Source organism: Bos mutus, chromosome 15 (genome assembly GCF_027580195.1).
Source record: "Bos mutus isolate GX-2022 chromosome 15, NWIPB_WYAK_1.1, whole genome shotgun sequence".
NCBI classification, from domain to species: domain Eukaryota; kingdom Metazoa; phylum Chordata; class Mammalia; order Artiodactyla; family Bovidae; genus Bos; species Bos mutus.
This window is the reverse complement of record NC_091631.1, coordinates 6,036,030-6,053,332: the sequence shown is the minus strand read 5'-3', so window position 1 is coordinate 6,053,332 and position 17,303 is coordinate 6,036,030. Positions and strand designations below refer to the sequence as shown.

At 36.0% G+C, this 17,303-nt stretch overlaps 1 protein-coding gene across 21 annotated transcripts in view; it reads right to left on the bottom strand.

Annotated features, from left to right (window-relative positions):
- The window catches only part of PHF21A (PHD finger protein 21A), a 189,544-nt gene that overhangs the window by 134,378 nt on the left and 37,863 nt on the right, over window positions 1-17,303 (bottom strand). For 16 of the 21 annotated variants that reach the window (XM_070383476.1, XM_070383475.1, XM_070383481.1 and 13 more), the window contains 2 exons: window positions 13,702-13,734; window positions 11,508-11,594 (listed from right to left, as the gene is read on the bottom strand). In XM_070383476.1, coding sequence (XP_070239577.1) covers window positions 11,508-11,594; window positions 13,702-13,734 — 120 coding nt within the window. Of the gene's footprint in view, window positions 1-11,507; window positions 11,595-13,701; window positions 13,735-14,328; window positions 14,384-17,303 lie in introns of all 21 variants that reach the window. The other 5 variants (XM_070383478.1, XM_070383482.1, XM_070383477.1 and 2 more) reach the window with 2 other exon arrangements.

Genomic DNA, 17,303 nt, shown 5'->3' with positions numbered 1-17,303 from the left:
CTTGACCTAAAGCAGGTTTTTAGGTAGGCTGGCAAAGGGAGACCTTTCTAAAACAATCTACGAAACCAGTAATAAGTGCTAAGGGCTCACATATTTTTCAAATATATATTATATTTAACTTACAATAGTAGGGACAACTGTTACATAGATGGAGACAGAAAGATATTGTTGATTGCCTTTTCAAATCCGTTACTCTCTGTCTCTTCTAACCTTTTCAAATCCGTTACTCTCTATCTCTTGCTAACAAGAAACTAACTTTGTATCTCTAGTGTTCAAATGTTTGAGAGGCAAATGCTCAGCTCCAGGATATAAATTAGTCTTGGACCCACTCTTTCTGCCAGTCACTACTTTAAACACTAGTATGTGGCCAAAGTGTGCTCAACAGGATGCAAAATCTGCTGAATAACTTCTAATTAAGTTCTTCTTTGCTCGTAAAAAGAGACATACCAGAAGAACTGGAAGGATGTAAAGCCTGGAGCAGCAGCAGCAATATTGTGACAACAAGCAATGTTTGCTGACTCGCTAAGGGTGGCAGAACAGAAAGATGACCAGAACATGTGTTCTGGTGGTGCTGCTGAGATGCTGAAGTGGTCAATTCTAGCAACTTATTAGGTGAATCAATAAATCCACTTACTGTTTCAGCCACTTTCAACTGGGTGCTCAGTTACGTGCAGCTAAAAGTATAGGAAGGAGAAGGCAATGGCACCCCACTCCAGTACTCTTGCCTGGAAAATCCCATGGACGGAGGAGCCTGGTAGGCTGCAGTCCAAGAGGCTGCTAAGACCTCACGACTGAGCGACTTCACTTTCACTTTTCACTTTCATGCATTGGAGAAGGAAATGGCAACCCACTCTAGTGTTCTTGCCTGGAGAATCCCAGGGACGGGGGAGCCTGGTGGGCTGCCGTCTATGGGGTCGCATAGAGTTGGACACGACTGAAGCGACTTGGCAGCAGCAGCAAAAGTATAGGAGCTGATGCAATCATAATGACCATATTAGAGATGAGGAAATCAGTTCAGAGAAATTCAGTAGGCAAGGCCAGTAAATACATGGCACAATCTAGAACACACAGACTAGAATGTATTGCTTTTCTTTGACAAATGCTATTTAAGTACCACTGTGTGTGAAGCACTAAGTATATACTGGATTTTAAGGATGGGGAAAAAAAAAGCCCACACTACTTAGGGACTCACAATCTAGAAGGGAGATAAACATACAAACAATTAATGAAATGTGATAAAAACAACAGAGCAAGGAACTATCAATTCACAAGAGAACACATTTAACAATGCCAAGAGACTTTAGGGTGGGTATATCGAGGAGATGACAAACTTTCAGTCTTCAGTGATATAAAATTTCAAAAGATAACTTACTGTGACTCTCTATATTTTAGTTTTTAAGAAAAACTTCCAACAGACACAATCTCATAAACATTATGTTGAACAAAGTAAGCCAGAAAGAAAACAGAATACCTTATTTGATTTCATATAGGCAAAATTAATCTAAGCTGTTAGAAGTCACAATAGTGGAGGTGGGTAGTGAACTGAAGAAAGCATGTAACATTTTCTGTGGCTATAGTAATGTTCTGATACTGATATGGGTGCTAGTTACCTGGGTATTTCAGTTTATAAAAATATATTGGAGCCATATGCACATACATACAGAGTATATATATACACACACACACATATATATATGGGGGTGTGTGTGTGTGCAGTTTTTGTATTTATATTATACTTCAATATTTTAAAAAATTAGAAAAGAATATACAAAAAATAAATCATCATAAATGCATGCTTACAAACAAGATTTTTAACTATTTTTTATTTTAAATAATGAATCATATTGTACATCTGTTTTAGAATTTATTTTTTTCACCTTCCATTCATCTTTCTATCCAGTTAAGCACCTCATAATATGCATATATAGCTCCTGTATATTACTTGCTAATTGCACCCTGATTTATTTATAGTTACTTTCAGTTTTTCTTGCATGGGTATTTCTGAACTACAATGCCCTGAATATTAGCTTACTGGGTCAAAGGGCAGATGGTGACTCCAGGTTTGCACTAAGCAAAGAAGATGAGAGAGAACATTCCAGGTCAAATAAAAACAGAGCATATCCAAGAAAATTTAAGTACGCGGCGAGTACTCTGTGTATTAAAGTACGCTGAGGAAAAGGTATGCATAAGTTCAGTAGAGAGGCAGCCATGGGTGAGATTATGAGGGGTTTCTGAGCCATCATAAGGCGTTTGGACTTTTTCCTAGAGTACAAGAGAAGGTCAGCTACTGACTGAAGGATCTTTAGCAGGAAAGCAACATTCAAGGGTTTGACTTTAGATCAGCCTGAAAATAGTGAAAAGGCTGAATCAAAAAACATAGTAACTGGATGCAAGGTAATACCATGGAAAGGGCACTAGGAAGGTACTGAAAAGGGGGTAGGAATATTGAGGAGCCTGAATAAACAGGACTTTGTAATCATGGATGAGACAGAGAAAGAACTTCATAATTATTTCCAAGTTTCTGCTTGGCTACTGGAGGAATAGGGCATCATTAACCACAAAGGGAAAGGAGGAGAAGTAGGATGAGATAGTTGGATGGCCTTACCAACGCAATGGACATAAGTTTGAGCAAACTCTGGGAGGTAGTAAAGGACAGGGAAGCCTGGTGTGCTGCAGTCCATAGGGTCACAGAGTTGGACACGACTTAATGACTGAACAACAACAACAACAAGTTGAAGAGGGGTGGATACCGAGATCTGTTTGGAGAATAGAGCTTTGGGACATCCAGTAGGAAGAAGCTGAAAATACATATCTGTCTGGAGGTCAGGAAAGAGAGGAGAAGACAAATAAACATTTGGAGGTCAGTGGCATTCAGTAGTGGTTTAAGGTAGGATATCACCCACCGGGGAAAAAATAGGAAAAGATGAAAAGCATAAAATACCATGGAATATTAGTTTTTAAAGGGTAGACTGAGGAAGAACTGTTTGAGAAGGAAACTGAGCAAGTGCATTCAAAGATGTAAAAGGAGACCAAGAAACGAAGGTTCTTGGTTCTGTGAAGAAGACTGAAGAATGCCATCATTAATATGAAATACAACTTACTTCAAGTAAGAAGAAGTGTGAAAAATTTCCTTTAGATTTGGCAATTATGTTACCAGAAGTTTCAGTGAGCTCAATAAAGTAGAATGAAAATGGAAACTGTAGTGGGGCTGACAAGGACCACAAGGTTATAAAAAAGTAATATAAAAAGAGCCTGAGTTGAATAATATTTCATGGTTTAATAAGTTTAATAACAAAGGAATGGGAAGGAGAGAAAGACAAGACAATAGCAGAAAGAAATTAAGCAACAAAGGAAGGAATTTTGTTGTTGTTTAAAAGAATACGAGACACGGAAGCATGTTTTATAAAGTCAGGGGAAAAAACGTAAAGAGGACTTGAAGAAAGTACAAGACAAAGAGGTATGTGACGTAGCAACACTGCAGAAGAGACTGTTTCTAGATACACTGCATTCCTAGATAGCTGGACCCAGGCTCATTTACTAGTTTATGCTACTTCACTTCATAAAAGTTTTCCTTTCCTGCAACTAAGATAAAGCTGCTCTGAACTGGAACACAGGTTAATAATGTCAGTGTTCTTTTTTAAAATATATTGAGTGCTTTTAAAGAATTAAGTAGGAAACAATACTGAGAATATTTTTCCCCAAAAAAGGGGGAATTGAACTATATGAATGGAAATCTCCTTTTAATGGTAAAACACCTTAGTACGGACATCCGACATATCGGGCCACCCTACTAGACTACTAGCTTCTTGAAAGCATAATGAATTACTACATTAAAAAATGCTTGCTACAAATCTGCCATGCTACCCTTGAGGGGTATAAACATGAGAAGACATACTCCCTGTCCTGGAGAAACTTACAAATATATAATTACAATACAATGTAAAAAGTACAAATAAGAGAAGCAGGCACAAACACCAAGGGTACACAGAGGATGGATATTTAACTCCTCCTGGAGAGTGGACAAAAGTCAAGCGAACCTTTTGAGGATCTTTGTTTAAACTGGGTCTTCAGAGGATAAGCAGAAATTTACCAGGCAAAGAGGAAAGAGAATTCCCGCTGTAGAAAACAGCATGTGCAAATGCTGTTGGGGAGACCAAAAGTATTGAGAGAACCCATGAATAAAGGTGAAAACAGAAAACTTACAGGGTATGTATGTACGGCAGGAAAGGATTGAAGACAGGAGATCAAGAATGAGTTATCAAAGGTGTCAGGAAAAATGAGCCTGCATTTTTTTAGCTCATGACCAGTCATAGGTAAGGAACACTGTGAAGTTTTCATCCTCAGCATTTCCCATGGGCCTAGGACCATGCCTTTCACCACAGAAAACTTTCAATAATGGGTATGGAATAAACAGATGAGTCAGAAACTTAGAATGACAAAGAAATTTGAAGGAAAAAAAAAAAACCACAGATCCTAGGGAGAAGGGAATAAATTAGAAGGAACTGATTATTTAACTTTAGACAGGATTAAAATTTTCATCTGATTTTTTTTCTTTTTAATTTTATTTTATTTTTAAACTTTACAATATTGTATTAGTTTTGCCAAATATCAAAATGAATCCGCCACAGGTATACCTGTGTTCATCTGATTTTTTTAAGTCACTGCATTTACAAGTACCAAAAATAAATGATTAGGATGACCTGAGAAGAAGATAACTCAGAAGCAGATGGCTGCACTCGGTACAAGTCACCAAACTTACCTGATTTTCCTCCACCGTATTCAGGTAAAATGTTCTACAATAACATGGCATAGTATTATTAAAATATGAGTTCCTTCAACAAGCTTTTCTATCTTAAAGAAATAATCAAATCATTGACCAGTAGGTTGCAACTTCTGGCTAAAGAGACAACCGAACTCTGAGAATAAAGATGAAAAAGAACCAGGAGACAATGCAGCACTGGGAACCACAGCCACATCACAAGCATACGACCTCCTAGGCTTTAGAAACTTGATGTTCTTGTCCTGTATTTCTGAGCCCTTCATTCACCTCATCTTCGCTGAATACAAGCCAAAAGGATTTCACCAGGAAAAATTTGAGATAATACACTTCCTGTATTTGAAGCAAGGGAGAAAGAACCAATGTACACAAGAGGCAGTAAAACCAACAAATAGTTGGACTAATGGTTTCACATAAATATTTAACAAGAGGGATGAACTAGTTAAATCGTAGGAACTCCTAAACTCTGGATGAAGATGAGGTCAGATTCCCATCATAATTCAAGGATCTTCAAGAAAACAATCTTAAATTCTAATATGACATGTCAATCACATTAGTTTGGATATGGATGAGACAGGGTGACTTTTTATGGTTACTGGTATCAGAGGCTAGAGACAGTCATGTGTCAGGTTACCAATACGAGACTGCAAGAAGCAATTTACTTACATGACTCCAAGGCAATGAAGCTTAAAGGCAATGTAATTATTGTGCCTAATGTCCTATTTCAAAAAATATTTGATAGATAAAGGTTCACAGAATAATTTAAGAATATAATTTACTAAATAAAACTGAACGAATAGTACAGTGATCTGGATTCTAGTCTTGAAACTGATACAATTATTTATATAAGTCACAAATAGTCCATGTCCCAGTTTATGTATTATAATGATGTACTCATGACTGAATTAAATGTGAAATGTTCTAAGCTCCTTTAAAAAGTAGTACTTTACTTATAAGATGAGGGCATTACATATGAGATGAAGTAGACCAGCATGACTGAAGCTAACACTTTCCATTTAAACAGAACTTACCTTCAAAACTACTCAGTGCACTCAATAGATATATGTTCATTAACTCTTAAAAGGCATTATTCAAACATTCCATAAAAAATGAACTAGACATATTAAATTATTTGATAGCTCAAAAATCTCCCAACAAGTCCATCACAGAGTAAGGAACAGAATCAGACTCTGCATCCCCTCCCCGACTCCCCACCCAGCCCAGTGTTCACGTCACTCACCTAGCTTAAATTCTGTTGTTCTATGCGTCAGAAACATAGTTATGGCAGGACAGAGATTTCTCTCCCAAAGGCCTCAGAATTCACTTTACTACAATATGTTCAAATTTTAAATGAGAATGGTTTCATGAACAGCAACTATTTATTAAACCCTCAGAAAAGTATTTCATCTTGTATTAGGTTAAGTAATCTGTGAGGAAAAGAGACTATGATTTTTACACACAGAGTCAGCGGCAAATACCAAAGACTATGAAGGAGTCTACCTCTCTTAAAAGGATTAAGAAAATTAGTGGAAAGAGTGAAAGAAAAACCAAAAGGTAATTTTATGGAATACTATGTAATATGTGTACCAGGGACAAATGGCATGAAAAATATATTTTCAGATAAGCATCAGATACATATTACTCCATCTTCAAAATCAACACAGTGCTTTCCCCCACCCTGCCTCCTCTCAAGGTATCTCTTAGGGAGAACTTGGTACTCTCACAAATACTGTTAATCTGATTAGCCTTTCCTGGAGGCTATTTAGAAATAAGTTGGTGTTGTTTAATATTTTAAAAGCTTTTTATACACTTTGACCAACAGTGGTAGATGGATTATTGCTCTCAACTCTTCATAGTTTGTCATAAAATTATACATTCACACCCTTTGTCATATAATTTTGCAAGGTATGACCACACGATTTATTTTGGTGATTTGTTTTGACAACGCCAGCAGAGGCTTAAAATGTGTTTTGGTAGCCTGGCTTGTGTCTTACACTCCAGTGATAAACCATGACACGGGTATGCCCCAGGTAGCTGCTGCCCCCTCATGACTGGCCTCAGAACAAATAAACTTAGAGGAGTCTAACCCAACTGACAGCCTGAGGCAAGCCAACTAACCCACAGACTGAAGTAGATGTCCCTGGTCAAGCCAGCGTAGATCAGGAGGATCAATAGACCCAGTGTGAAACTTAGTGTTGTAATTTAATAAAACACTGGTTTGTTATGCAGAACTGTTATGGCAATAGCTGACCAATACACCCAAAAACCTCACACCTGAGTATGTATCCTGAGGCAATTAGAACAGATTCACATATAAGGGTATTTATCATAACAACATTTATAAATAACAAAACACAAAATATCATCAAATAATAGAGTGAATAGTTATGATCAAACCAGACTATTAAATATTTGAAGCTATTAAAAGTTTCATTCTTAAGGAACACTCAAAAATGCATGAAAATGTTCATAGTATTTTAAGCTTAAAAAATATAAAAAGCAAGATGCACCATTTAAAAAAATATCTACAAGTACAGAAAAAGATCAGGTAGATAAAATAATTCACTTAAGAAATATAAATGCCTTTCTGTGCTAAATATTATTTTATGCTAAATATTATGCTAAATACTATACTTGGAATAAAGAGGTAAGTATGCTCCCTGACTTCTTGAAACAGTCTAGTGAGGACAACAGGTATTAAAAACAATAACCATATATATGTAATCACAAATTTTGATAAACTATTGTGGCAAAAATTGCTAATTATCCCCGGTATTTATTTCCCTCTTCTTGCTCAGTACCAGAGTCCCTGAATTTTATCTGCCCATGGCCATCTGGAATAGACTATACTTCCCAGCTTTCCCTGCTCCTAGTGGGGGCCATGTGATCAAGTTCTGACCAATGGGATCTAACTGGAAGTGAGACATGAAACTTCCAGTAAACATCCTTAAAAATAAAGGGCTTGTTTTCCCCCTTTTTGCCAGATGGAGCAGCTATTTTGGACTATGATGTGGAAGCTTCACGCTGAGGATGGCAGAGCAACAGAATAGGAGGAGCTTGGGTTTCCTGGCACTGTGGAACCACTATCACCAGCCTTACTATCCCCACAGAGCTTTCACATGAGACAGACAAATTCTACCTTGTTTACGCCATTTTCATTTTGGGTTTTCAATCATTCACAGCTGAACCCTAATCCTAAGTGGCATACCTATGCAGGAAAATTGAAGGGTGTGATGAGAGATTATAACAGAAACTGTTGGTTTTGACAGGAAGAAAGGGTTTCAGAGACCGGTCCTCTGAGGAAGTAACTTTTAAACTGCAACCTATCTGATGCCTGGCCAGGAGAGCACCAGGGGAAGGGAGACGAGGTGGCAAACCCCTCAAGCCAAGTAGTTTCAAAGATGAAAACCTCAACTGCAATAAGCATAAGCAACAAACTCTGGGATGCAAGACTGCTTCTATTGTAACAATGAATGAATTAGAATGAAAGCAGAGCGTTAAAGCAGCTAAGTGCATTGGCTCCAATATTAGAATCTCCACTATGACAAGTAAAAGACCACATATGCATGTCAAAAATGAAAGGGGAGGGGTGCAGAATGAAAATGAATCCTGTTAAAGAAACTAATAGCTGCTTCCACACTTCAATATTTCTAGTGTTTAAAATAGTTGGATTCTCTGATTAGAGTGGTTCATATACCATAAGGAGAATGTCATTAGATTTTTAAAGGCTAACTATCCTTGGAAAATATAAGACTTTGGTGTTAAAATTTTTTTTAATAATATTTTCTTGTGTATTTCTGATTTTAAAAAAGAAATATATTTATTGTGGAGAATGCAGCAAATATACCTAAGAATATAAAGAAAAAATAAAGTACCTGTAAATTATCGCTTACCAACAACATTTTATACTGACAGTTTTTTATACACACTTATATGCCTATCTACATGTATACACACAATACACACAAATGGGATTGTTAACGCCTATGAAGTTGCGTGTGTTTTTTCACTTATTTATCATAAGTGCATCCCTGTATCATTAAAATGTTTCTGAAATCATGATTTTAACTATATTACACATAATTTATTTAGCCAATCAAGTCTGGGCTAAAACTGACTTTAAACTGTTAACCACAAATTAAAGTCCTGTGGGTCAAGAAGAGACTCCAAAAATGGCCATGGGGAGTTTCTATTCAGAAATCTCAAATCACAATTTGAAAGCACTGGTACCATCTAACTAAGAATTCACTGAAATTCACTGAATTTTAGCCATGAAGAATGCTTAATAAAGACTATATTTTCCCAAATGGAGTGCATTAATTTGTAATTGGTCTTGAGAAAGAAATAAAATAAGTACCAAAGATTGAGGTAGCAATAACAAATAAGAACTAATAAGTGCCTACTGTATGAATTAGTGACTAACTGCAATGTTTTATTTTTTTAATAAAGCAAAATAAGAGAACATATGCATTTATTACTTCTATAATTAAATTTTCAAGTGGGTTTAAAAAAATGAATATGGAAAAATGCATATAGAAAAAGAATGGAAACCTATGACAAAGGGTTAATAACCATTAATTTTGGAATATGACATTCTTTGAACTTTTGTTTTTAAATTTCACAACCAATAAATTAATATTAAATTAAAATATTAAGTCATGTGAGTGAGGTAATTCAGATTTCAGTTATTAAAGTGGAAGGAGTATCAGTAAGTTTTGCCAGAGGCTAAGTGGATCTTTCGAGAAGGAAAAACAAAAAGCTGAGTACACAGCATTAGGAGTTTGCTCTAAAATAAAACTATTTTAAACAAAATATCATAAGTCTGAGGAAGGGCTAGGTTTTGAACTTCATAGCTGTGCTTCCTTCAAGTACTATCCTACCTAAAAAATGACAGAGTTTCTGTTCTATCAAAAATGTTGTTCCAATAGTTAAACAAACATTTTAGAAACGGCAAGATTGCATTTTAATTTCTTACACTGGTTTTCTTTACTTGGTAAACCAGGTTTTCCTGATGCTACATCCATTTTTAAACTTCTAGTTTCTAATACCAAACTTAGTTCAGAAGACAGAGTTTGCCACTTGATAAAACATCTCACTAAACATAAATGGTTGCAATGTTCTATTAAGTGAGGTCTCTAGCAGAAAAAAAATGAGAAAGTTACAGGAAAAAAACAAATCTTTACATCAGTTCTCACAATGATTTCAAATAAATGTAAATTTTTTACAATCATCCCATTTTCCCCAAATGTAGCCTTAGGTTGTCTTAACTTTGTGACAGCATCCCCCATCTCCTACTCCACTAATCAGTTCTCACCTTCTTTCCCTGATAGAACACGTGAGTTTTTCAGCAAAAATGACTCATTCACTGGCATCTTGTCAAAAAAAAAAAAAAAACCCTGAAACTTTAAGAAGGCTCAGCGCTAAAAGAATTCCAAAACTAGAACATTTCACTAACACACATCATTGTAACTTCAGAGAACTGAATCACTTTCAGAGTCAACTACATCTAATGAATGCTGTTTATATTTTTCCTTACAAATTGGTCTCCACCATGCTACTATGTACTCAAAATTTTAGTTTGGCAATTCCCTAATCTAAAATACCTCTTGTCTCTGAAGAAGACAAGACAGAGGAATGTAGAAGCATTAGAATAAGAGGTGGGGGAAGCAATTGTTCATGCAGCTTGGAAAAAGATTCTATTCTGAAACATTAATGACTCACATTTATTCCACACAGTTCTCAAAATGTATTTCTCCCATTAGTTAAATGAATACACAATACAATACATAATACAAATGCAATCAGAAATCTCCAGGAATAAATTACTCTCATTGCTATTATTTCACTAAATAAAAGTTTAAAAAATATAACACAAAAATCAATTATTGAGAACTATATAACTAAAAATCTTCAATAAGCATGAACTATCAATTGAAAGTCACCTTATCGTTTTGGTTCACACATTCACCTACTCCAAAACCGAGCCTTTTAACCAGAGGGAGAATGGTGGGGAAGGAACAAGAAAACAAATGCTCTGTCAGATTACCACAGACGTTTACTTATACTCTGTCAATTGTCACACTCCACCTGGTGGCAGGAGCTGCCTGAACTGGTGAAGTGGAGCTCATTATACAAGAAATTCCAAAGAACACTTGCTAGATGTACTTGGGGAAGAAAGCAAGATGTTCTTTTTTTTTTTTTTTTTTGGTCCTACACAGAATATATCTAACAAGCCTCCACCAAAGTTTTTTTTCACATAATAGTAGGTCAGTATCTAATAAAGATTAACATAAAGGAATGACAATAATCAGAATGGGAGACCTACTTAAACCATTCTCTCCACGGTAAGTTAAATGTCATCTCAAGCCTTTAATACAGGTAACAAGGCACATCCAGCAACTTTAAGATTCTCTGTCACACACTCTCACTAACATGCTTTGCCCCCATCTTCTATGGGTAAACTATGGAGTTTAATTAACACAGTCAACAGCAGCCTGCCACGCGGCTGTTAGATATTTGCCACTAACATATACTCATGGGATACTCTAGAGACTGATTTCAACTGAAAATAAAAATAGATAAACAGAGCTCAAAAAAAATTAAAACTGAGTCTGGCTGCCCACACTTACTTTCACACATGAGGAAAAATAGCAGTTCTCCTAGAAGCCTCGAGCAGACATATCTTTAGAACACAATGTTAAAAATATGCCCCCCCTCCTTTTTCCCCTACCTGTTTCTCACTCAAAGCTGTGATTTTGGCTTGGAGTTCATGAAGCTGTTTCTTTAAATCAGCATTCTGATTGGAAAGAAAAAATATCTGTGAGGAAGATATTTCATTTGTTAACAGGATAGTAGCAAGGAGACTTTATGCATACTGTATTACAAATGATGAAGCAACCTTAAAGCATTTAGCCAATCATATTTGTCATGCATTAAACTGTAGTCATGTTACCACCACCTAGCGCATAGATCCTAAATGTAGGCTGCTAACACAAGGACAGGGGTAAATTCCTTTGTGATTATTTCAAATTAAAAGATATTTTATATTTTAGCATTTTGTAGTGTAATAGTACTCCTTTCTACTAAAATAGCTATTCTTCATAAATAACAGCTGACAGAAACCCTAAAGTTCCACTCATCAGACAAAAGCAAAAAAACGGAATTTATAAGGATGAACAAACTGGATGCTTAATAGCATTATCAATAAAAAGAGGTTTTTCTCTGCTTGCCCTCTCCCTTATTTAGTAGAGTACATTTGTTATTTTAGCCTAGATTTGAAAAGCTGTCAGTGCTGCAACTGCCTTAACACTACATCACTCAAATTAACATACTGACTACCAGGGCAACTTCTCAGTTCTAAAATGTTAGGAATCAAAAAAGAATACTATTTTAAATGAGATACACTGAGCATGCTTGCCTTTTACTCACGTGGGAGAAAAATCCAAAATTAAAGTTTTCAAAAGCTTAATGTAACAAGATAGCCTACTTACTAGCTGACTGAATACCACCCCAAAAAGAGACTACTTTTCCTCTTTCGTTTCTCATGCAATTCTTTCGATTCGCTCTGCCTGATCTCCTGACGGGGCCGCAGCATGCATCCTCCCTTCGTGTTTGCTCCACGAGGTCTTCTTTGTGACAAGGCCTCTCTAATGAGATCACTCACAAGACTGTCCAGCAACTCTCTGCCCCCTCAGATTCTCCACATTAAGATTGCTCTGTTATATAACTGCCAGCTATGTCAGAAACGCTACAGTTTTCTAATAATATTTCAGTTGCTGATAATATAGGTTACCATATTAAATATAAAAGAATCTATTCATTGATCTACTGCTACTTGGTTCCCTAAACCTAATTTAAACTATAGTGTATTTTTAAAAATTAAAATGGAGAAACTTCTCAAAGAAGTTGGGCTGTCAAACAGGAGTTAAGTGGCTATCAATGCCAACTCAGAATCAATGTATTGTGTTAAAAATACAATAGTTAAGCTACTAGGGGCTAAATCTGTAGAAATGAATACTATGTCCCACTTTCAAAAATCAATCTGCCTCAGCACCATTCTTTAATCCAAGAATCTATTTTACTTAACTTTACAATGAGGCATGTATGGTATGTTTAACAAGCTAAAAAAAAAAAAATGTGTGTGGGTCTAGGTGTTCTGTGAAGAGATTATGAGTAAACAAATGCAAGGGAGAAATCTTGAGAATGTCTGATACTTTGACCCCATACTTATGGCCCATTATATAATTGCTGCCAAAGAGACATTGCCTGAACAATAAATATATTAACAGTAATTAAAGACAAGGTAAGTTTTTAGGAAAATTTCTCTTCAGGGATAGAGAATAAAATACCTGAGCCAAAAATTCCTATGAGACATTAAAGAAAAGGTAATACTTGATGGATTACTATATTAACATAAGGTTCTTTAAAACCTTCCTTAAGGGCTCTTTCAAAAAGAATTTTTTAATGCTTTTTAAAAATTATTCTAAAATTCTACTCTAAACAGTGAGATTAAGCATTTAAATGCTCTATACTATAAACTATAAGAAAGTAAAAAATGGTTCTGGGCTATGTTCAATAATTTTGAGAAAGCCTCATAAACTGATTTCAAGTAAGCGGGCTTGTGGAAATGAAATTTAAGCTAAGTATTTAATATACATATTAACTCTCAATTTTTTCCCAAAATACTCAAAGCAATTAACTTAAAAGCAAGATAACAGTAACAAAGATGAAATAATAGCTATTTTATAACAGAATGACTGGATTTTTCTTAATTCTTAAAACATGAAGACAAATGTGCTAAAAAAAAAAACTGCTATAGAGATGAAATAGTTTTTAAAACCTAAGTAACATCTATATTTTAGTATTTTACAGTAACTTTATCTTAAATTGTTTTAAAAATTAAATGAATAAAAGTAGTATTTTACCTGCGGATCCTGCTTCATTTGAGCAACCAGTTTCTGATAATAAAAAGAGAAAAAGAGCCATCAGTCTTACATACTAACTCACTGTCACTAAGCAGGCTTGGCCCCCAAAATCTAAAGTTTTAAGTCCACACACACGTACACACAAACACACAAAACAAGCAATACCATAAACAGAACAGACCAAAAGCTTCTGTGATCCATGTAAAAGATTAATGAAACACTCTCTTAATAATTAAAAAAACAAAACAAAACAAAGTATTGCTTTATATTTGAAATAAAGAGCTTCCTGTTTTTAAACAAATCTGGAGATGGGCTGGGGGAAAGGAGCTTTTAAAAGACAATTAAACTAACCGAATGCTTCAAAAGTCAAATGTCCCTTGAAAATGTCATTTTGTCTAGAGTCCCAAATAAGGCCTGGGAAGAAGCTGCTCTCATACAAAAACAGACCCGTTTGTATACAGCAAACAGACTTGGCAAGTCAGTTGGTTTGGTTCACAGAAGGAGCCTAGTGTCAGATGTGACTCTGCCACTGTCCTCTCTGTCAGGGAGGGGAGGTACCCAGTGGAGCCATGATGCTAGTACTTGAGAGCGAGGAAGTGAAGAACAGTAATGCAAAATTCGACCTACCTGGGGTTCCGGGGTGAAGAGAGTTCTACCAGAATACTGAATGGAAAGACCTTAACTAAGGAAAACATAAGTCCAAAAAATGAAAAAGGAAAATGGATGTCGACTGACCTACCCAACTTCTAAAAGCATCACTGCCCAAAGGTAACAATAACCATGGAGAGAAGAAACTGAAGCATAAAGGAATATGAGAAGACTGATTCCTGTAAGTATCTGCGAATAAGCTGTTCTCCAAGTGATTTTTTCATGTAACTGAAAAATCTATGTATCACTTTGGGTGACAAGACACATTTAAAGTTTTAAGTCATAAAATAAAAACTTTCTAAAATATATACTTATCCACCTTATTAAGTAAAAAAAAAAAAGTCAGCATTTAATGATATTTAATGATAGAGGCATGATTACATCAATACACTATTCTGCAAACAATACAATAAGGTCCTTAAATAAAGACCCCAAATTGCTATGTTCTTAAGAGTTCTTTCAGTTTTTTCATCTACTCCTTAAGGTCAAGCAGGCAGCTACCAAATATTGCTACTATCACTATGCCTCCCTCTAAGAGCCCCTGAGCCATAATTCAAATTTGCTACTTCTGATCTGCTTTGTGATATGCTCAATGAACTAATTCTAAGATGAGCAAATATCCTAAGAAATCCCCCTTGAGTAAAACATACAATCTTTGGTGAGTGACTTTAGAGATTTCTTCTAGCTTGTCAAAAGCCTTACATTAGGTGCTAAGACACAGTCTGGATAGCTGAAATTGCCAACCATGTGACCTCCAAATATACAAGGTATATTTTACTATACTTCAAATATGACAGTGGTTAACTCTTCTATATCCTGGTCTTAATCTATAAAATACTAATAACATACATTCCAAGAGTTCAAGGATATAAAAATACGAAGTTTTATACATATACATTTTCACTAATGCAGCTTAAAGGCTAGTCACATTCTTCAATGAAAAAAAGCTCTTGGTCTTCCTTTCTGATTTGGTACCAGAGACTGGAGTACTACAATAAAGTTGCTTTTTTAAAGCTGAAAAAAGTTTTCCTCCATGACACTGGAATTTAAAAACTGACCAGCAAACTCAGTCTCCACTTCTGGAGGAACTAAATAAGCCAACTTTTCTACCTACAATCACTCAAGCTTCATTTTAGACCATTACAGGCAGGACAGAAAAGCTGGGCAATTCAAACATTCAAATCCCCAAAGACTTTAAGGTGACATTATGTGTTATCAAAATTGTTACTTTCTATTTCAAGAATGCAGCAGTTTTTCATGAGGATATAGTTTATGCCAAAGGTTGGCAAACTACAACCCACAGGCAAATCTGGCTTACCACCTGTTCCTATAAATAAAGTTTTATTGGGACACAGCCACACCCATTCACTTATATACTATGACTGCTTTGTCCATACAGCATCAGAGAAAAGCGGTTGTGACAGAGACCATAAATGATTCCCAAAGTGTAAAATACTTTACCATCTGACCCTCGGCAGAAAGTTTGCTAATCTCTGCTTTATACTATTTTCTGTTACATGTAGAGTAAATACTCCAGAAATTTAAATATAACTTGCATCATATCCACATAGGAATATTCAAAAAGGCAATTTCTCAAAGAAAGATGAGATGCCCATCACAGGCCGCTACTCTTTGAACATTCATTCAACATCAACCATGTGCATGTCGCTACTTTTTAAATCATTTCCCTGTTCAACAAGAACAAAAGTATACTTCTACCACAGCAATACTAGGTAGCTTCATTAACACACTTTCTATCTAGTAAGCTCATTTTCAGTCCCAGTTTCATTCCCTAAGTGGAAATGATGAAGGGGTGGCTTCTGCCCCAAAATTTAGTCAAATGTATAATCTGGCTTTGGCCTCGGCCTAATAGCCAGTGCCTACTTTAAAAGACGCTTACTCCTTGGAAGAAAAGTTATGACCATCCTAGATAGCATATTGAAAAGCAGAGACATTACTTTGTCAACAAAGGTCCGTAGTCAAGGCTATGGTTTTTCCTGTGGTCATGTATAGATGTGAGAGTTGGACTGTGAAGAAGGCTGAGCGCCGAAGAACTGATGCTTTTGAACTGTGGTGTTGGAGAAGACTCTTGAGAGTCCCTTGGACTGCAAGGAGATCCAACCAGTCCATTCTGAAGGAGATCAACCCTGGGATTTCTGGGAAGGAATGATGCTAAAGCTGAAACTCCAGTACTTTGGCCACCTCATGTGAAGAGCTGACTCACTGGAAAAGACTCTGATGCTGGGAGGGATTGGGGGCAGGAGGAGAAGGGGATGACAGAGGATGAGATGGCTGGATGGCATCACTGACTCGATGGACGTGAGTCTGAGTGAACTCCGGGAGTTGGTGACGGACAGGGAGGCCTGGCATGCTGCGATTCATGGGGTAGCAAAGAGTCAGACGCGACTGAGCGACTGAAATGAACTGAACTGAACTGAACTTTGACGTCATTTCTGGCATCCCTGAATTTCTCATGATCATGTAGGTTAACACGTACCCAATCAGAATAACAGCATCAGATTTACATCAAGGCATGTCATTTGTATTTCCTGTTAATACGTATTTTTTAGTGGGGCTGTATGTCACAGTATGTGGGATCTTAGTTCCCAGACCAGGGATCCAACCCATGTCCCCTGCATTGGAATGCAGAATCTTAACCACTGAACTGACATCAAAGTCCCTACTGTAAGTACTTAAATTTTTTTTCTAATAGGAAAGGATTCTAAACGTAACTGGAATGAAATATCTTACATTCTATATAAGTTAAAATACTATCAACCAATGTTGATAAACATAAATAAATGTTTATTACCATATAAAGTGCTGTATTAACAGTTAAGAAAGAATATAAAAGCTATTACTTTTATGCTAAAAATAGTTAAATACACAGGATAATAATGTGAATAAGTGATAACTTCAGGAGAATATTTTATTCCTTTTGAGTCAATAAATGT